The 21243-nt window shown below is 54.2% G+C and overlaps 1 protein-coding gene across 3 annotated transcripts in view; it reads right to left on the minus strand.

Moving 5' to 3' along the window:
- The window catches only part of Myh14 (myosin heavy chain 14), a 71389-nt gene that overhangs the window by 13956 nt on the left and 36190 nt on the right, over positions 1-21243 (minus strand). For all 3 annotated transcript variants that reach the window (XM_026406419.2, XM_026406422.2, XM_026406420.2), the window contains exons 18-33: positions 20848-20917; positions 20562-20722; positions 19712-19820; positions 18469-18600; positions 17293-17499; positions 16152-16289; positions 14756-14879; positions 14107-14278; positions 12382-12594; positions 11825-11969; positions 11221-11427; positions 9805-9909; positions 9569-9721; positions 8484-8732; positions 3581-3793; positions 1028-1240 (exon numbers count right to left, since the gene is read on the minus strand). In XM_026406419.2, coding sequence (XP_026262204.1) covers positions 1028-1240; positions 3581-3793; positions 8484-8732; positions 9569-9721; positions 9805-9909; positions 11221-11427; positions 11825-11969; positions 12382-12594; positions 14107-14278; positions 14756-14879; positions 16152-16289; positions 17293-17499; positions 18469-18600; positions 19712-19820; positions 20562-20722; positions 20848-20917 — 2611 coding nt within the window. The remainder of the gene's footprint in view (positions 1-1027; positions 1241-3580; positions 3794-8483; positions 8733-9568; positions 9722-9804; positions 9910-11220; positions 11428-11824; positions 11970-12381; positions 12595-14106; positions 14279-14755; positions 14880-16151; positions 16290-17292; positions 17500-18468; positions 18601-19711; positions 19821-20561; positions 20723-20847; positions 20918-21243) is intronic.

Here is a 21243-nt window from a genome sequence, read left to right on the forward strand (position 1 = left end):
CCCCTCCCACCTGCTGGCACCCCCACCCCAAGTCTGCTGCCCACCTGGCCCCAGAGGGATCTTTCTGACACTTAGGGCTGCCACTGCCCCTTCCATGCCCAGTACTCAAGGCCACAGAGGGCAGAGCAGGGGAAATCCTGGGTGAACAAAACTGGGGGCTGGGGTCCGGTGGAGTGAGGGGCTAGGGAAAGTGCTGATACCCGCCTGAACTCACTCCAGTCAGATCCAGACAACTCTGGAGCCAGGAAGTAATGAAGGGGGAGGGCTCAGGCCTGCCTGAGATAATCACTTTCTCACAGATTTCCTAAAACTCTCTCAAGAAATTCCTTCCTGGTCCACGTGTCCCCATGCTTTGCAGCACAAGCCTTGCACGTATGTACGGAATTTCTGTAATAAAGCTTATCTTTATGTTCTTTTCCATGGTAGCAATTCATACATGCTCCAGACAGACAGCTGCCCAGCCAGGGCACCTCCACCCATGCCATGATGCCAACACCTGCCTCAGTCTCCAAGATCTGTGCACCCTGAATCTAAGCGGCCTGTGCACGCATCTCTCTTTTCGGGTCTCCCCTTGCCCTCACCTCCTTGGAGAACTTCAACAGTTCTATGGCCCGTGTATTCCCACTGCAATGCTGTTATCCCTAATGGTGAACTTGGTTCTTTATATGATTTTTCCCTGGGTGTTACTGAGGTCCACAGCTGGAAGGGGCAGCTGGGAGGATGGAGGAATAGCTGGATGCCAGGTTGGCTGGGTAGTTGTCTGCTGGTGGGTGGTGGAGGTGGTAGTGTAGATGAGGGTGGTGGATGGGTGATAGCTTGGTGCATGATTGGGTCAGTCCATAGATAAACACAGGGGTTCAATGGGCTGGGGATAGGAAGGTGGTTTGGGGACAAGAGGATGGTTGGCCAGCAAGAGGGATGCTGGTGGACACGATGACTGGTAGACAGGAGGATGGGACCCCCTTGGTGCCTGTGTGCAACAGGGTGCACCCAGCTGGTCTGGTGCCCTCAGCCCCTGCCCCCGTACCTGCTTGGCCAGCTGCCTTCGTCTCTCCTCGCCAGCCTCGTCCCGGCCCTGCAGGTCCCGCTCGTGCTGTGTCTTGAGAGCCTGAACAGTCACCTCCAGGCGCAGCTTGGCATCCTCGGCCGCCGTCAGCTCGTCCTCCAGTTCTGTTACTTGTGTGCGTAGGTCACTGGCGGCCTGTTCTGCCACCCTTCGGGCGCGTTCCAGCTCATGCACCTGGGGGGAGGGCGAGTGAGCACAGGGTACCAGGGCACTGAGGGTAGGGGAGGTGGGGATCCTGGGCAGAGTTGGGGAAGCTGAAGGACGAGGAGGCAGCAGCAGCTGTGCCCCTCGGGTTCTTCCCCGATCCATTCATCCTTTATTGTCTCATTCTAAATTATCTTAACACGTTTTATGAATAGCCTGTGCCTGATACAGGTTGAACATTCCTAATCTGGAAATCCAAACTCCAAAATTATTTTTTATTAGTGTTAGGGATCGAACAACCTAAAATTTAATAGTGCTAACACCACAGATGGAAAATTCCACACCTGACTTCATTTGACATGCTGCAGTCAACAGAAGGTGCACTAAAAATATTGTAAAAATTCACCTTAGGCTAATGTATAAGGTGTATATGAAGCATAAATGACTTTGGTGTTTCAACCTGGTCTCCACCCCAAAGTAATTTATTGCATAAAAGGAAGTATTCCAAAATCCCAAACACACCAAATTCTGAAGCACTCGGTCCCAAGTATTTCAGATAGGTGCTATTCAACCTGTATTCTATCATATGAAGCCTTGAGAGTCCAGTTCAAATGTTTGTTAGGTCAGCTGATGCCCTTATGCCGAGTTATTTCCTACAGTTTTCTAATTTTGGATTTGGGCTCACTTCCCGGGGGCTTCATCTTCAAGAATGCTATGTGAAAACAGACTGCGGGCAAGAAGCTCCAGAGCCGTCAGGCTCCTGGGTACCACAGATTCCCATGTACCTCTATTCCTGTCTGCACTTGGGTATTCTCATCGTTCAGAGAGGTGCAAGTTAAAACCCCAAGTAGTGGCTGAATCCTGGGGCACCCACCCCTGGAGCTTCACCTTCACTGTCACCTTCTAGAGAAGCCACCCTTGATCTACAGGTCTTCCCTGTGACCCATGCTCCTGGCTCTGAGTCCTTCTCCAGTTTAGCCCTTGTCAAGATTGCGCTTTAACGTTCACTGATGTGCCCAACTCTTGAGTCCACAGGCAGGGACTGTTTCTATGGATCACTGCAGGTCAAGTGGCCCTCATTAAGATTCTGGTCAGTGGTGGTGGCTACTTTCAGCCCTTGGAAGGGGCCCACTGAGCCTTCTCTGATTTGGCACCTGTCAAATTAATTTTGTCTACTCAAAAAGGATCAAACTTTCTCCCCTCAACATCCTATTTTCTGCAAAACCCTTTGGATCACTATAAATAATTTTGGGGCAGTTTTCCTAAAGGACAGACCTTCATGGCTCTAGAACCAGCAGGGACTCAGCTCTGGTATTCTGGGGCTGCAGGCCAGGTGCTTCTCTGGGGGCAGGGCTCTCCCCAGTCCTGGCTAAAAGCCCCAGCAGACCAGCCGGTCTGTGAGGAAGACAAAACTCCTATCTGGGCACCCCCAAGAGCACACAGTTGGGTATGAAGGAAATAAGGGTGTCCGGAGGGTGTGCGCCCAGAGACTCAACTAAACACAGATTCTGACAGTGCCCCCATCACCAGCGAGGGTGGACTGTGTCCTGGGGCCTGTGCTGCTCTGCAAGAGTCCTCACTGGATGGATGGAGCGGAGCATTCCTCAGGCCACCTTGAACTTTCAGGGGACTGAGACAAAAGTGGTGTGACAAGGGCCTAGGACAGACCTGCAGCACCCCCTACAGGCCACGAGGGATGTAGCTTCAGACAACAGAATTTTCATGCACAGGTTGTTCATAAAACACGTTCTAGGATGATTCTGCACACCTGAGACTCAGGTGCTTGGTAGCATTGAATTGGTAGCATGAACTGGGAGGGGCACATCTGCTCGCTGCCTCGGGTCCCTCCCTTCTATGGAGGGAAGAGGGAAGCCTGGTGGGGGAGCCTGCATGTGCTGGGGTTGGAGGAGGCAAAGTGGAAGTTCCCACGTGGCACGTGTGTGCGCATGCATGTGCGTGGTGTGTGCAGGAATGTCCGGGTGGTTCTTAGGCTGTGTGCTGGGTAAGTTCTCTCTGTTCACACCTGTGTATTGAGTAGTTTTCCCCACTCTGAGCACATGCCTGAATGTGTGTTTCATGGAGATTCTCAGCACATTCCATGTCCACTAAAGTCAGAATGTGAGCTTGGTGAGTGGCTCTCGTGTTCTAGGTGTGAATACGTGTGTCTGGTGGAAAGCCCCCCTTCACCCTCCCTGCACATGTGCATGGATGCCTGTGCTTGGTGAGCTGCATTCCCCTTGCTGCTTGTGCAGGAGCAATGACTTCCACAGCGGGTTCTTTTCCCGTGCGTGCAAGGGCATGTGTGTGTGTGCATGAGTGTTTCCCCTCATACAGGCACCCGCGCGTCTTGGGGGTGCTGGCCCTGCTCACGCTCTTGCCGACGTCGTCCTTGCTGCTCAGTAGAGCCTCCAGCTCCGCCCGCAGCGCCCGGTTCTGGCGCTCCAGCTCCTCGCGAGCCTCCTGCTCCTCCTCCAGCGCCCGGGTCAGAGACAGGGCCCGAGCCTCGCGCTCCCGGCCCTCGGCCTCAACGCGCTCACGCTCCTCCACGGCCCGAAGCACAGCTGCCTTCTCCTCAGCCAGGAGCTTCCAGGACAAGGGAAAAGGAGTGGGGGAAATAGATTAGCCGAAAGCAGTGTCCAGGGGTTAGGGAAGAGAGACAGACAGAAAGACTGACTGACAAAAGGGAGGTAGCAGGATTGCAACCATGCCCCAAACCAGCTCGACCCTCAAATGGACCAAACCAATCTTTAGGAAATAGTGTTTCTTTCTTTGGGGTGATGGTAGGAAAATATATATGTATTTTTATGACCTTTTCTGTTTTCTAAAAGTTACAGTAATTGGCAAACAACGAAACTTCAAGGTATTTAAAGAAGGAAGAGAACAGGATGCATAGTTAAGACAAAAAAAAATCAGTCCATACAAACAGATCTGCAGATGAATCTTCTATTGGAATTATCACTCAAGGATTTCCGCTATGATAAGTAAATTTTAGAACAAGATCGACTTAATGGAGGAATAGAAAGGCTATTTCAGGAGGGATTTCAAACTGTGAAATAGAACCCCATTGAAATGACAGACCTGAAGATATAATGTATGAAATAAAACAAGTCACTGCATGAAAATAAGAGCATACTGGACACATCATTCAGCAAAAGATGACAGGCCAATAGAAGTTATCCATATAGATTTTAAAAAGAAAAAAATTGCAAAAATTAACAGAACTTTAATAACCTTTAAGAGAGCATCCAACAATCAAACATGCATGTATTTGGAGTCACAGAAGGAGGGTAAAGTAAGAGGTACCTGTCTTTATTCAGAGAAAACGTGATAAAAATCTAGTGAAATCTATGTACAAACCTACTAGCAGTAATAAGTGCATTAGCTTCGTGGCAGAATATTACACAAATATGCAAAAATCAATTGTATGATTGTACAGTAGCGATCAGAAGTAAACAAAATAACTCCATTTAAGATAGCATCAAAACTATGAAAAACTTAGAAGTAAATCTGACAAAAGATGGGAAAGATATACAGTTAAAAACCACAAAACATTTCCAAGATTAAGAAAAGCTAAATGAATGATCACAGATACCCAGTTATTTGGACCCAAAATTTAATAGGATTAAGAAGCACGTGTGTGGGCTGGGGATGTGGCTCAAGCGGTAGCGCTCGCCTGGCATGCGTGTGGCCCGGGTTCGATCCTCAGCACCACATACAAACAAAGATGTTGTTTCCGCCGAAAATTAAATAAATAAATAAACCTTTAAAAAAAAAAAACCAAGAAGCACGTGTGAGTTTGATCCTCAGCACCACATAAAAAATAAATAAATAAAAACAAAGGCATTGTGTACAAGTAAAAGAAATAAATATTAAAAAAAAAGAAGAAGAGGTGCATCCTCCTCAAATTGACCTACAGATTCAATAGTCCCAAACCAGGAGGTGCCTTTGTTGTTGTTGTTGTTTTGGAAACTGAAATATTAATTCTAAAACACACATGGAAATGAAGAAAAAAGAAAAAAGAATTTAATATGTACACAAACTAAGTAGAGAAAAAAATTGTGTCGGAACACTTGGGACTTGGGTGTCTTTGTGTCTGTGTGTGTGTCTGTGTGCTACCAGGGATTGAACCCAGAGGTGCTTAACCACTGAGCCACATCCCCAGACCCCACCCCCCTTTTTAAATATTTTATTCAGAGTCAGGACCTCACTAAGTTGCCTTCTTCCTTCTGCCACAGCCTCCCAAGCCACTGGGATTATAGGCATGCGCCGCTGCACCCAGCTCCAGTTCTTTTTATTTTATTTTTAATTTTAAATTTAGTTTTTAATTATAGGTGGACACGATACCTTTATTTTTTATGTTTATGTGGTGCTGAGGATTGAACCCAGTGCCTTACGCATGCGAGTCAAGTGCTCTTCCTCTGAGCCACAATCCTAGCCCCAGTTCTTTTTCTTTTTAATTTTTATTTTCAGACAGGCCTAAGTTACTGAGGTTGGTCTCAAACCTGCCTCAGTGTCCCAAGTCGCTGGAATTACAAGTGAGCACCACTACACCCGGCAAACACTTGGATATCTATACTCACAAAAATTAATTTGGGAAAAAAAATCATTTGGAGCCACAATACTGCCACATAAAAATTAACTCATAGAGGATCAGAGTTCAATGTAAACCTAAGGCTGGAGAACTTCTAGAAATGAGGAGAAAACCTTTCCAACCTCAAGATAGGTGCAGATCTCATACATGCAAAACCAAAACCATTGATAAGTAGGATTTCATCAAAATGAAAAACTTCTGCTCTCAAAGAGACTCTTTCAGGAGAATCAAAAGACAAGCTGCAGACTGGCCCGAAATATTTACAAAGCATACATCTGACAAAGAACTTGTACTCAGTATATATACAAAACTCTCAAAATTAAATAATAAGAAAACCACAACCCAATCAAAAGACAAAGGATGAAGGAACAGACACTTCAGCAAAGAAGATACGTGGATATTACAAAAGTCAGGAAAAGATACTTAGCATCATCAGCTGTTAGGGAAATGTGAATTAAAGCCACTACACATCTATTAGAAAGACTAAGGTTCCCTCTGAATGGCCCCAAATTGAAAACAATCCAAACATTGTTCATCATTAGGTTAACAGAAACACAAATGTGGTTTACCTATAAAGGAATAATACTCAGCGATAAAAAGGAATAAATTATTGATACATGCAAACATATGGATAAACTTCAAATGACTACTATAAGTCAAAGATGCCAATCCAAAAATAATTAAATGAAAAGAATTTATAGAAAATTCTAGAAGTTGCAAAAAAATTTATCAGAGCCTGGATAACCTGCGGAACAGTGCTAAGCAATCAAAAACACACGTATGTGGTGTCCAAGAAGAAGAAGAGTGGACCAGAAAAATATGTGAAGAAATAATGGCAGAAAACATCCATGTAACAACAACAGAAAGCCCTTAGCTGGGCAGCTCAGCAAGGCTGAAGCAGGACAAATGCAGCCCAAGACTGTGAGAAGCAAAGATCAAGAGACAACTTCTAAATCAGCTAGGAAAACATCACCTTCCCTGCAGGGAAACGATGATTTGAATGACAGCTAACTTCTCACCTGAAACAATGGAGGGCAGAGGTGACAGACAGAAGGGCATCTTCAAAGTGCTGAGAGAATAAAAGTGCTCACTTAGGATTCTATACCCAGGGAAAGATCTTTCGGATATGAGGGACATAATGACACGGCCACACTGCATTTTCTAGATTAACAGAGAGGTTGGGCATTTGCCCAAAGCTACACAGCAAGAAAGGGCTAAGCTGGGTTTTCTGTTTGTTTGTTCTGGGCACCAAGGACTGAACCCACTGAGCCACATCCCCAGCCCTTTTCATCTTTTGGGACAGGGTCTTGCTAAGTTGCTTAGGGCCTTGCTTAGTTGCTGAGGCTGGCTTTGAACTTGAGATCCTCCTGCCTCAGCTTCCCAAGCCACTGAGATTACAGGCATGTGCCACTGTGCCTGGCTAAGCTGGGTTTGAATCTCAGGATAGCCTGATCTTCAATCTATGGCAGTCTGTGATTTTTATTTCATGGTCCAGTAGCCAGAATTATTTTTATTTATTTATTTATTTACTTACTTACTTACTTATTTATTTTGATACTGGGGATTGAACCCGGGAGTGCTCTACCATTGAGGCATGTCCCCAGCCCTTTTTATTTTTTATTTTGAGACAAGGTCTCACTAAGGTGCCTGGGCTGTTTTCAAACTCACAGTCCTCCTGCCTCAGTTTCCCAAGTTGCTAGGATTACAGATGTGCACTGGCAGGTGGTCCAATTCTCAACATCATTCCCATTTTCTAGACGGATGCCATGGTTTGGATCTCACAGGCCCATGTGTCAAAAGCTTGGCCCCAGTTTGTGGTGCTACTGGGAAGAGGTTGTGGAACCTTTAAGAGGCGGGGTCTAGTGGGAGGTCTTAGGTCACTGGGGGAACAGTGGGACCCAGCCCCTTCTTTTTTCTTTTCCCTGCTCATAAGGTGAGCAGCTTCCTCCACTCTGTGCTCCCTGCCGTCATGTGCAGCCTCACCACAGGCCTGAAGGCCCACTGACCATGGGTGAAACCCCCAAAACCATGAATGAAAAGCACCCTTTTCTCCCTGCAAGTTGATCATCTCCGCAGTAACAGAAAGCTGACTAACCCTCCAACAACCTGAGCTCTGGAGCTTTCCGTGAAATTTTTATTTCTCCCTCAGGCTGCCAAATGCTCAATATGATGCCCACCTTCTAGGTTGGTAAACTGAGGCTGAGAGGGGGAAAGCAACTTGCTTGAGGCACTCAGGGACTCTGAAGGGCAAGTGAGATGTGTTCTTCCATTGAATCTTTTTTTAAAATATTTTTTTAGTTGTCGATGCTGAGAATATCTTTATAGGCGGTGTTGAGAATCGAACCCAGTGCCTCCCACATGCCAGGCAAGTGCTCTGCCACTGAGCCACTCTCCAGCCTCCGCTGACGCCTCACAGGCACCCTCTGGGGTACTGAAAGGGTGCTCCTGGATTTCAGTACCCAAACCAGGACGCCCCGAGAATGTCAGCAAGCACCGCTCATAATGATGCTAGGACGGGAGGCGAAACCAGGACAGACAGGGTGTCCCACTTTATGGAGGCTCAGGGGGAGAGGCGCCCGGCCTCCAGTCCCGTCAGGGAGCTGGGCGTCACCTGGCCCCGACTCCTCCCAGGAGATGAGCTTGCAGATCAGATCACCCAGCCAGGTAAACGGAGGCCCTCACCTGATCGAACTTGCGCTGCTTCTTCTCCAGGGTGCTCACGAGCTGCCGCTGTTGCTCCAGGTCCACGGTGACATCGTCCAGCTCCTGCTGCAGCCGCCGGCGGCCCCGCTCCAGCCTTTCCACAGCCTCTGTCTTTTCCGCCAGGCGCTGGGCCAGGGCCTCGGCCTCTCGGGCGGCCCGGCGCCGAGCCTCCTCCCCTGCCTCCAGTGCCCCGGCCTCTTCCTCCTGGCGCCGCCGCCAATCTGCAAGCTGGGGAGAGGAGAGAGAGGGAGGGAGGGTCGGCGGCTGTCGTGGCTGTGAGGCCCCATTTCCCAGATGAGGAGACTGAGGCGCAAGGAAGGAAAGGAGTCATTCCACTGGGCTCCTCTGCCTCAGGAGGGGGTTGAGGTTCTGAGTACCATGAGCCCCAGCTCTTTCAGGGTACCCAAGTGACCTCTGGCAGGACCCAGGGGGAATCAGATCTGGCTTTGGTCTTGGGGAGCCCCTAGTCTGAAGGGGGCGACTGAGTTAGAATGACGGGGGCTAAGGTAGAAGTTATAGGCTTCACAGGATCCCACAGGAGGATTTCAGGATCCGTTTTGAATATTTGGAAGAGACTTCCTGGTAGAGGGGCACTTGAGATGGGTGTTGAAGTATATGTAGGAGTTTGACAACTGAAGGATATTTGGCAGCGTAAGTCATCACTCAGTCACTTAACAGGCATTTCTCAAGGCTTGTTGGGCTGTGCTGGGGACCAGATCTAACTCTGGAGTTCCCCTTTGAAGTGGCTGAAAATCTGCTGAGTAGTCAAGAGAGTCCCAGCCTCAGGGGCCCAGCTGAGAGGCTTGGTCCAGGGGTACGGGAGCAGAGCAGGGCCGGCCAGTCTGTGCAGGAAGAGACCCTGGGCATGGGGAATGAGCTGGAAGGGCAGACTGGAGGCCAGGAGGGCCTGGAGGGGAGAGGATGACCAGGGCTGGGGCTGGGTGGACACGGAGCCAGCCAAGGGAGAGTGAGGGGGAGCAGGTGGGTGGTGGGCTGTCCCTTAGCTGGGGACCCCAGGCGGAGGGGTGCGCTGTGCCTCCCTGCGGGGTGCTGGGGCCGCCCACCTGGGCCTGGGCGGTCTGCAGCTCCCGGCCTGCGCGCTCCCTGGCCGCGGCCTCCTCCTCCAGCTGCTCCCGCAGTCCGGCCACCTCGGCCTCCACGGCCCGCACCCGGGACCCCAGGGCCAGCTTCGCCCTGGTCTCCTCCTGCAGCAGCTCCTGTGGGTGGAGAGATGACGGAAGTCAGGCGTGGCCGGCACAAGGGCGGTGGGGAGGGTGCCGCGGGGCGGAAGGGCCGTCACCTGGGTGTCGTGCAGCTGGGCTTCTGTGCTGCTCAGCTCCTTGCCCAGGCGGATGGCTTTGGACTCGGCCTCGCTCAGGGCTCCCGACACGTTCTCCAGCTCAGCCTGCGGAGAAGGGGGCGGTGAAGCCTCCTGGCGACTTCCACCCACACGTCCGTGGGCGCCTCGGAACAGCAGCTCCAAGGGTTCAAGACCAAGTGCGGGGGCAGCAATTCCGCTCCCAGGAGGTGCCCGACGGGGCGAGAGGCTCCCGGCAGCCTAGACCCAAATGCCCTGGGACGATGATCGGGACAGCTGTGCAGGAGATCCGGGCCACTAGGACCACCCGGGCCACCAGGACCACCGGTGTCAGCCAGCAAGAAAGCAATGGAGTCCTAGGATGTGCTGTGGAACAGGCCGCCTGGCTCGAGGCTCAGCTTTGGAAGAGCCACAGAGACAGGGTCGTAGCTGCGTGTGCAGGACGCAGAGGACCACGGGTGGCAGCGAGGACCTTAGAGTTTCTTCTGGGGCTAATGACAATGGTGTAGGAGTAGATGGTGGCGATGGCTGAGCAGCTCTGAGGGCTGGAGAGTGCCCTGGGCAGGGACTGGTTCCAGACCCCACTCACATCCCGTTTATGTAATGGGGCCAGTGTTTTCAGGGAACCAACTCACAACCTTTATTTTTAAAGCCAGGAGTGAACCCAGGGGTCTTAACCACTGAGCCACATCCCCAGCCCTTTTTATTTCAAGATAGGACCTCCTAAATCGCAGAGGCTGGCCTCGAACTTGCAATCCGCCTGCCTCTGTCTCCCGATTACAGGCGAGGGACACCACACCCCGCTACTGATCACACCACTTCAATCAGGAATTAAAACTGCACGGTACTGGTGGTCTCCCTGGAGGAGCTGGGGCTACAAGTCATCTTCGTTTTGCTTGTCTGTGTTCTCAGTAATGAACAGGTATAGACCGTTCAGTTTGAAACAGAATAAAATGAAGTTTTAAAAAATGGGCTTTGCTTCGAAGGGATGCAGAATGCTACTGCGCTCACGCTGCTCCGTGTCCCTCCTCTGGAGTTTTCTAATCAGATTATGAATTATTCAAAGGCAGAAAAGAGAAGAAGAGCTTGGGGCTATGGCAGGGTACACTCCAAAGGGTCAGGCACGCCTGGGACTGGACTTCAGTTCTGAGCGACTAAGGGCAGTCAACTGTACTCTCTGGGCCTCAGCTTCCTCGTAGGTGAAAGGTGAGCAGTGTTCTCTCTTGAAAGTGTTGGACATGCGGTTACTGCTCACCAATGCTCAGCCACCGATGTGTGAAGAACTGGGGGGGGGGGGGGGCAACAGGGTTGATGGGGACCAAACACAAACCCAGAGAGAGCAGGCATCTCTCTGAGGTCACACAGCAGACACCACCACCACACGGCCACCCCACTCACCTGGGCTCGCTGCAGCTTCTCAGCAGCCTCCACTCGTGCCCGCTCCCCGTCGCCTGCCCGGCCCTGCACCTCCTGCAGCTGGGACTCCAAGCGGCGTCTCTTCTGCTCACCCTCCTGACGGGCAGTCTGCAGGCTGCTCAGCTCTGCCCGAAGCTCAGACACCTCTGCCTCCAGGGCCAGGCGGGTCTTCTCCCACGCACCTTTGCCCTGTTGGGGCAGGAGATGGGCAAGGTGTCTGAGCATCCCCCCCCCCCACCGGGCCAGGACATGCCTGTCCCAGGGCCTTTGCACTGGCAGCTTCCTCTGCCTGGAACACAGCGCTCCAGAGGTGGCTGACTCGTGCCTCCCTGGGTTTTACTCAGATGCCACCTCCTCACAGAAGCCCTCCACAGCTGTTTAAAATCACAGACCTGCACCTTGGCTCGGGGACCTTCCCTGGTCACCTTCACCTTCCCAGGGCCCCTGCTCCCCCGAGACAGACCATGAAGGAGTGGAGCCTGCTGACTCTCCTCTCCTACAAACACAGAGCCCCCCAGGAGGGCCGCACGGCTGTTGTGACCCTCCTCCAACCCAGGTCACACCCTCCCGGCCAGCCCCAACCCACCCTCCGGGCCTGCTCCAGCTGCTCCGCCAGCTCCCCCAGAGCCTGGCCGTGGCGCTGCCTCAGCTCCTGCACTGCCACCTCGTGGACGCGAGTCTCCTCCTCCAGAGCCTTCTTCAGCTCCGTCACCTCCTGTTCCCTCTTGGACCTTCAGTTGGGGGAAGGATGACAGGGACAGACTCTCAGGATAGAGGGTGGCAGGTCCTTGGGGGAGCTGGCTGAGGCTCCTTTCTTGCTTCCTCTGAGGACACAGGAGGTCCGGGTGGTGATGCTGTGCCGGCATGAGGCTCTGAATGTGAACTCCTACTCGTCATGCAAAGCCCTATTCAAAAGGCCCTCCTCGGGAAGTCTTTCTGGACCGTCTCCCATAGACCTGGTTTTGGGGCCTTCATTCATTATTCCCTGCGTCGTGTCACTGCCTTAAAGCACCTGTTGCCCTGGACTGGGTCTGTCTCTGTGCCCAAGCTGGCCCAGAGCTGGTGCAGGCGAAGACCTGGCTCTCCGTCCTCCTCCCACACCCTGCCCAGCCAGGGCGGGCAGCGCCAACGCCTGCCCCTCACCGGAGCTCCAGCTGCGCGTTGGTGGAGTCCAGCGTGTCCTCCAGCTCACCACGGAGCGCCTCCAGCTCCTCGCCCAGGTCGCGGCGCTGCTTCTCGGCCTTGGCCCTGGCTGCTCGCTCGGCCTCCAGGTCCTCCTGGGCCTCGGCCAGGCCTGCCTGCGCCTCCCGCAGGGATTTGAGCAGCTGGGCTCGGGCTCCGCCCTCCTCCTCTGCCCTGGGGGTGACAAGGACCATGGGGGTGGCACAGGGGCAGGCAGAGGTGAGGGATGGTTTCTGGGGTCGAGAGGCCAGATTTCTGGGTTTGGGGAGTGGCCAGTCCCAGGTTCAGACCCCGGCTCTGCCATGGGCATGTGACTCAGTCCTTGGGCCTCAGTTTTCCCCGCTGTGAGGTGGGGATGTCTCCCATGGTAATCACAGGTGAGGCTGGCAGAGTCCCCACTCGTCCTTTGCTTTGTTGTCTCTTGGAATGCTCCCGCCAGAGGACGAAACTGGGGCTCGAGGGGGAGAGCACTGTCCAGGCCCGTGACCCACCAGAGGGTCCCTCGTGGCCCCGGGCAGCACCCCTGCAGAACTCTGCATCGGGGACAGTACTTGTTGGGGGTTCAACACTCAGTGCCACCCAGGCAGGGCTTGCCGTCCCTGTCCCTGCCTGCATGGCACCTCGGAAGCACAGGTTCCTGTGCTGAAAGAGGCTCTGAGGATGGGGCTGCTGCAGGCTCAGCGACACAGAAGGGGAGAGGGATGTTGGGAGCTTGCTTCTACCTTTGGAACTGCCCCCAGGCCTAGACAGAGCAGCGCGGTGGAGTGGAGTCGGGTTGGGAAGAGGCAGAGGGTGGAGTGACGGCTGAGAGGGCCCCCATCTCCTTTCAGGGTGATGGAAACGTGTGGGACTGGGATGGAGAGGTGCTTGCGCCACACTGCAGAGTGCGCTTTGGAGTGGCGGATGCTGTGCGGATTCCACCACAAAACAAAACAAGCAAGAGTAATACAAGTAGGAGCCAAAACACCCGGTGTCCAGGGAGGTATGGGGTGCGTGCTTTCCCGCACTAACCCTAGGGTAGCTTCTGCAATTGTCCCTGTTTTACAGAGAAAGAAACCAAGGCTAGACAGGTGAGGTCACGGGTCCAGAGAGCGGAGGAGCTGGAGAGCAGAGAGCAGAGGAGCCTCGAGGGAGCACGTTCTTACACCCCCCCACACACACACACACAGTGTAGTAGTGATTCTAACACACAGTTTTCACATTTTAACCTCTCTGAAATGGAGTCACACCCAGAATTGAAGGTGTCTTCGCCTGCGTGAAGCCCAGTGCAGAAAAACACTGGGAACCCCAGGAGCGCGTGTGGCATACAGCAGGCTCCAAACTTTTTTTTTTTTTTTTTGAGATGGGGCCTCGCTCAGTTTCTGGGGCTGGCTTTGAACTCACAATCCTCCTGCCTCACTCAGCCTCCATAGCCACCAGGATTACAGGCGAGCCACACGGGGTAAATCACGCAGATTCTGAGCAGCTTGGCCCCTGGAGGCTGAGGGGGCGGAGCGTTGTGCGCCCAGCGCTGCAGGGTCCTTCCTCTTTTCCTTGTCCGGTGGCTTCGCACCGCTGCTACCTGCACTGGGCAGCAGGGACACTGCAGCTGGGAAGGGCCGGGGTCTGCCCACAGCCAGCCGGGAGAGCTCCCGGGGTCCGCACTGCGCCCCTGCTGCTGGCCCTGCCACGCCCACTCGCCCGCACCTGGCCAGCGCCGCCTGCAGCTCCTCCTCCTTTCGGCCCAGCTGGGCCCGCAGCTCCTCCGCGCGCTGCTGCTGCTCCACCATCTGCTCCTGCAACTCAGAGCTCTCCCCGTCCAGCCGCCGCTTCAGCTTCTCCAGCTCCTGGCGGCCCTTCTCCTCCTTCCGCAGGCGGTCTGCAAGCGGGAGGTGGGGTCATGCACGGGGCTCCAGACCCAGGTGGCCATGGATCAAGCCTCCCCGGACGCCACCTCCTCCTCCCAGGCTCCCGGGTCTCAGGGACCAATTTCTCCAGACCCTAGCCGACCCCGGGCTCTGAGTTCTCACTCCCGCCTCTGAGGAGCTTGGCCTCCTCCCTATGCTGTTTCCTTTCCGATTGAAAGCGAGCAGCGAGGGGCAGAGGGACAACATGGCGAGGTAGACAGGGACAGTCAGGTGGAGAGGGTGGGAGCAGCCAGCCCCCCAGGGAGGGAGCGAGAGTAGGATCTGAGATGCTTAGGAATGGGGCCCTGGGACGCCCTCCTGTCCTGGGCCTGCTTTCCCACACTTAACTGATGTGACCGCTGGGCGCACAGCGCAGGAGGTGTGCCTGAGGTCCCCTTAGAGCAAGCACGGCCCTCAGTCCCCCATTACGTGCAGTGCATGGCGCTCACCCTCCATGTCTGCAATTGTGGCCTCATATTTGAGTCGCAGCTTGTTGAGGCTCTTGACCTTCTCCTCCTCCTCGGCCGCCTGGGAGGAGAACTCGGCCAGGCGCTCTTCCAGCAGCCGCCGCTCCTGAGGGGTAGTGGAGGCCAGGGGTCAGGAGCAGGGCCAGCCACACAGGTCCTCACCAGTGGCTTCTCCCATGCTCACCTGCGTCTGGAGCGTCACCTTCCTGGTCACCCTCCTCTCACCCCTGCCTCCTTTGCCCTATTCCCTGGCGCCTCTGGGCTCTTCCCCTCCCCCACGAGTTCATGGCTGTTAGCTGCAGGACAGTGACTGTTAGTTCCACTCAGGGACACTGAGGCTGCTCCAGCATCGCTAACATGAACACCATGGCCACCGGCACCCAGTAGGCTGCACCCGCGTGTGAGTTCGGGATTCTTGCACTACTCAAAGGATGGTTGTGGACCCGCATGCCTGGGTGGGCATGCAGAGCCTGGGGCCTCCAGACCAGCTGGACCAGGATCTGCATTCAATGAGCTCCTTCCCGACTCCTGTGCACATTGGAGTTTGAGGACCTTGGACTGGGGAGTGCTCTCCAAACCCTGAGTGGTTTTGGAAACACATGCAATGGGCTAGCACTGTCCTTCAGGACAAGGGGGTGCTCAGGGTGGAGCTCTTGCCCGGCACTAGGATCCGGGTTCCATCCCCAGCACACGGAAAAGGTAGTAGAATCGAATAGAAAGGGTCAGAGCTGGCTCGGTGGTCCCCACACTGTCTTCCTGTCACACTGCTCTACACCTCCACCCTGGAGCTGTTGCTCTGCACAGTCCATGGGATGTAACTCCCAGCCCCATCCAGACTGGGTTTGGCCATATGACTTGTTCTAGCCAAAGAGGTGGTGAATGCAGTGCAGGTGGGAGGTTAGAGGTGCTGTGAGGTCTGGTCTGACCTGGCCTCGTCCTTCTCCCATGAGAAGAGAGAGCCCAGGCTGCTGCTGGCTCCTGGCGCACCTCAGCCTGAGGCTGAGCCCAGCCGGCCCAATTTCCGCAGCATTTTTGTTTCTGTTGTTGCGATGGGATTGAATCCAGGGCGCTTAGCCACCGAGCCACACCCCCAGCCCTGTATAGTTTTATTTTGAGACAGGATCTCGATAAGTTGTTTAGGGCCTTGCTAAATTGCTGAGGCTGGCTTTGAACTTGCAGTCCTCCTGCTTCAGCCTCCCACATCACTGGGATTACAGGCCTGCGCCACCAGGACCGGCCGAGAGATGGTTTAAGGTGTAGGAGAAGTTTGGGTTTTGCTTGTGGGTGTCCAGAGCCTGTTCTAGCACCTGGACCCCAATTCTTCATCCCTGTCACCTGGCAGACACCCCTACTCCACCCCCAGCTCCCAAGGCCCCACCTTGCTCAGCTTGGCATTCTGATCCTCCAAGAGCAGCAGGTCCTCCTCAAACTTCTTCAGCTTCGCCTCTGTTGTCACCTTCTCCAGCTGCAGCTTCTGCCGGGCCCCCTCCTCCGCCTCCAGGTGGGTCTCTAGTTCCTGAAGGGAGAAGGGAGTGGGCAGGGCGCCCCGCAGACCTCTGGGGCTTGTGGTGCAGACAGGTCACTGCCCTTCCCACTTCCTTCACTGGTTCATAAGCGCATCTAAGGCCTGGGGAGCCCCAGGGGCTGCCCAAAGCCCTGGGAGGGATAATGGAAATCACATTCCCCTGAATGCACTGGGGGATGCAGATGGAGGCCGGTAAGCGTAACAAAGACACAAATCACGCAGACGGGTACTGACCACTCTGCTCCCTGGCCATCTCCCCTCCTGAGCAGGGGACCCGGCACTTGCAGCCTAACCCTGAGAGGACATGTCAGTTCCCTGCCATGAAATGATTCTAGGGAGCTGTATTTATGACTCACGAGCTGCTGTCAATCTGGTCTGTCTCTGCAATCCTTCAGGTACCCTGAGTTCAGTGTCCCCAAACTCTAGGGCACCGTCCCTCCCCCACCAAGGAGTTGAAGAGGAGGCCATTAAAATGCCACACAGCTCTTGAAATGTGGCCACTGTAGCTGGGGAACCAAATTTTCGACTTTGTTTATTTGAAACTTAAGACCAGACACTATGAAAACTCTTAAGTGTGTCTGGAACAAGCTGGGTTTGTGAATCTACTTTTTTTTTAAACTGTAGAAGATTTGAAATGTAAGTATAGATCAAATGTTTCCAATGAAAACACAGCGTCCAAGTTGAGCCAGGCCTTGAGTGTGAAACACACTAAATCTTGACGGGGAGCCATGGAAGTGAAGCTGCCTGTGAACGCAGCAGCACGAGGCAGACAGAGCCAGGAGATGCAGAGAGGCGGAATGTTGAAGATATCACTTGAGTGCCTGGACCCAGCCATACCTGAAGCTTACATGTTTTAGGGTCTCCCCTAAAAAAGTCATTTTGAGCTGACTTTTTTTCTGTAAATTCATGGCAAAAGAAACATGATATATAGAAGCAAAGGCGGTTGGGGTAGACAAGAGGGGTCCAGGGAGGTGGCGGGCAGTCGAGGCCAGACCTGGATGTGCTGCTGCAGCCTCTTCTTCTCGGTCTGCAGTTGCCGGCTGCACTCCTCCTCCTCGCCCACGCGGGCCTCCAGCTCCGACACCACCAGCTCCAGCTCCTGCTTTCGGGCTGCCAGCCGCCCCCGAGTCTCCTCGGCCTCCGCACACAGTTCTGCCTCCGCTCGCAACTGCTGGGCCAGGCGGGTTCGCTCCTCCTCCAGCTGGGGAGCAGCGAGAGGTCAGCAGTCAGCAGGCCGGGCTCCCAAGGTGGCCCTTCGTGGAGCGCCATGACCTTCCTGTTACCTAACTGGCTTTGGGGGCAGGAGTGGGTGGGAGGCGCCTCCTCAGGCCCCCGCGCACCTCCCTCTTCACCTCCCACCGCCCATCAGTCCCCAGCTCTGTCCCTCCTGTCCTAGACTCTGCCCTGGCCCCTCCTCCCTGTCCCCACAGCCTCGCAGGCTCAGATCTCATCCTCTCTGTCCTGGATTTTTTCTCTCCAGCCCTTCCTCAGGACTCCTGGCCAGTCCCTCCCCTTTCAGTACGTACTCCAGCTAACCCAGCAGAGCTTTTCCACTTCGCCTTTCATTTAATACAACTAACTCGGACAGCGACCCAACCAACAGAATTGAGAAAAAGTCAACAGAGCCTGGTGCGGTGGCGCATGCCTGCAATCCCAGTGGAGGCTGAGGCAGGAGGATCTAGAGTTCAAAACTCAGCCTCAGCAACTTAGCGAGGCCCTAAGCAACTCAGCGAGACCCTGTCTCTACAAAAGAGGGCTGGGGATGTGGCTCGGTGGGTAAGTGCTCGGTGGCTTAATGCTTGGGACCAAAATAAAAAATAAAAATAAAATCAACAGAAAACTACCCCAGAAGCATTTTAGATAGGAAACATGCGGGAAACAGTTTAGAACTCCGCCACCTTACTGTCCTCCCATCCCACCTCTGCGGACCCTGCGACCCCAATCTGACCCCAGACTGCAGTTCCGCGCTCACGGTGCGGCTCAGCCGCGCTGCACAGCCGCAGTCCACCCTGCTGTGCCCCACAGTTCTCCTTGCAGCCCTGCCCCGCACTGGGGCTGGAGCAGAAGCTCCGCCCTTCACATCTGGCCTCCCAGTCCTCCTTTCCTGTGGCCCCGCCCCGTCGCTCTCTTGACCACGCCCCGGTGGCCCCGCCCACCACCCGCCCCTCACCTGTGCGACTCGGCCCTGGAGCTCCCCTACTTCCCGGGCGCTCTGTTGCTGCAGCTCTTGCACTTTCTGCAGCTCCTGGGCCCGCGCCTGCAGCACCTCGTCCTGCCGTGTCACCTGCAGCAGTGGCTTCACCTAGAGAGAGGGGAGGGGTGATGGAATGGCGGCTCCCATGGTGGGAGGCCGCTTGGAGGCCCAGGGGCTAAGCATTCCTGGTGCTGTGGGAAGCCCCCAGCTGCTTCCTGGTCCATCTAACGGCCCCTACTTGACAAGGTGCTCTGATTATCCTCTTGTAGGCCGCACGGGGTGGCGCACCCCTGTAATCCCGGTAACTCGGGAGACTGAGGCAGGAGCCTTGCAACTTAGCAAGGCCCTAAGCATCTCAGTGAGACCCTGTCTCTACTAAAATACAAAAGGGGGCTGGGGATGTGGCTCGGTGGCTGAGTGCCCCTGGGTTCAATTCCTGGTACAAAAATAAAGAAAGAAATAAGTTACCCCTTCTAAAGGGTGTAAAACCTTGACAGGGACATAGCAAGCCCCACCAAGTGCATTAACACATTTGTTTTCCCCCTGAAGTCATCCTCTGTGGCCTGGGGCCCCTGCTCCTCTGTGCAGTGTCCTAAACCCAAAGTCCCAGGGTGGGAGATGCACTTTACTTTGCCTGTTGTAGGTGGGAAGGACAGGTGCAGGGTCTGCACCTGGTAACTGCAACCAGAGCCTCACCAAACTGCTCCAGCCTTGCTAAGTGGGATGCACTCTGGCAATTTTGGTTCTCTTGTTTTCTATTCAGTTTTACACAACTCTGCTTGATATCTTCCCACTGGACCTGATTAAAATCTCATTGAAAACCCTAAACAACAAGCTCAGGTGGGCTCCTTCTGCCCTGGATCCAGCTGACTGCAGCTTCCCTGTATCTTTTAACCATGTTGGCTTGAGTCAGATTTTCTTGTCACTTGCTACTTAAAAAAATCCTGGGTAGGGCTGGGGTTGTGGCTCAGTGGCACAGCACTTGCCTAGCATGTGTGAGGCACTGGGTTCAATCCTCAGCATCACATATAAATAAAAAACAAATAAAGGCATTCTGTTCATGCACAATTACAAAAAAAAAAAAAAAAAAAAAACCTGGTTAACAAAGCTTGCACGGATTCTACAGATACAGAAATCTGAGGCTTGAATGGAGGAAGTCACTGTCCAGGTAGACACTGTCATCCGGCTGCTCAGCCCCCCACCCTCCAGCTGCCCTCACCTTGATGAAGAGCCGCCACCACTGCCAGTGCCTCAGCTTGAGGTAGGCTGCACAGTTCCTCTGCATCACCCTCAGGGCGCTCTGCTGCTGCTGGCGCCTCTGGAAGGCCCTGGGCGGGGATAGGCGATGGAGAGTCCCTTTAGCAAGGGGCTGGAGCTCCTTCCGCCTGCCCATTCCTAAATGCCCAGGGTGTGCGGCCTGTTCTGCTGTAGGTGGGTCTCGTTAGTCCTCCTGTCCTCAGCTCTCTCTGCCTGGCCCAGAGCCCCAGTCCCCGTTCAGGTGACATCCTCCTGACTTAGCCCCTCCCCCACCTCTTCCCCCCCCCACCCCCCACCCTCTCCCCTGTGTCCACCCCAGCAGGCCCTCAGAGGGATCTTCCTCCTTCCAGAGCTGGCCCTCCCTGATCCCAGCCCTCCCTGGCTCCCCAGCGCCCCCCAGCCTGGTGTTTGGGATTCCCTCTTCTGCTATGCTCTGCATTCTCTGAGCCACCTTTAAGGGGGCAGGAGGCACCCCCAAACTTCCTGCATCCTAACACATGCCAGGCCCCGCACCAAGGGCCTTTACCCCAGGCCTTCTCTGCTTCAAACCTGAGGGTCCTGCATCCCAGGAAATCAAGACCCATGCAAACCCAGGAGGGCTGGGCCACTCGGCTGTCTTCACTGTCTTCAACAGCACTTGGCCACGGGACCAAGAAGCCAGGGCACAACTCCCTGGAGTCCTTCCACCTTTGTGTCCACCCCCGCCACACACACACACACACACACACACACACACACACAGGGTCATCTGGTCAACCTCTCCCTGACCTGCCCTCAGCCAACAGGTTCCTGAGGAATGGCAAGACCCCCACCTGCGAGCCAGGTATCCCCGGGCAGCAGCCTGGAAGGACACGATGATGTCGGTGACCTTCAGGTCCCGTTCCTCTTCCAGCTGGGCCAGAACCCCTGCCCGGAAGAAGATCTTGCTCTGTCCCACACGGTAGAGGTTGGGGTCCAATTCTAGGGCCTGGATCTGTGAGGGATGGAGTGGTCAGTGGGGGGGAGAAGAGGGGGAGGATCAGGAGGTGGGGGAGAGGAGGTCCCAGTCCCCCTCCCGTGCCTGGGCCCCTATGTGGGCAAGTGGGTGGGCACACTCACCATCTTCTCACAGGCCTGCTTCCCATCCATAAAGCCCTTGGGAATGGCGTTGGGCGTCAGGATCTCATACCTGTGGTGGGCAGTGAGGGCAGAGGAACAGCGTTCTAGCAGCATAGACTAGATTTCCTAAACTGGCCAGGAAAGCAGTTTTGCAAAATACCCCATTGCTAATTTTTTTTTTTTTTCATATTGATCACATGTTAAAATACTTTGGATGCACCGGGTTAGGTAAGAGTGTTAAAGCCAGTCTTGCCTGGTGCTTTTACTTTTAAAAACGTGGCTACTAGAATGTTTCCAGGGCTCCATGCAGCGCTTCTGTGTTTAAGGGGTGACACGCTCTCTGTGGCTTGGGGTAGCACACTTTTTGTTACCCTTGCTTATCAGACTCTGAGAGTG

This window comes from Urocitellus parryii, chromosome 15, assembly GCF_045843805.1.
Source record: "Urocitellus parryii isolate mUroPar1 chromosome 15, mUroPar1.hap1, whole genome shotgun sequence".
Classification (NCBI taxonomy): Eukaryota; Metazoa; Chordata; class Mammalia; order Rodentia; family Sciuridae; genus Urocitellus; species Urocitellus parryii.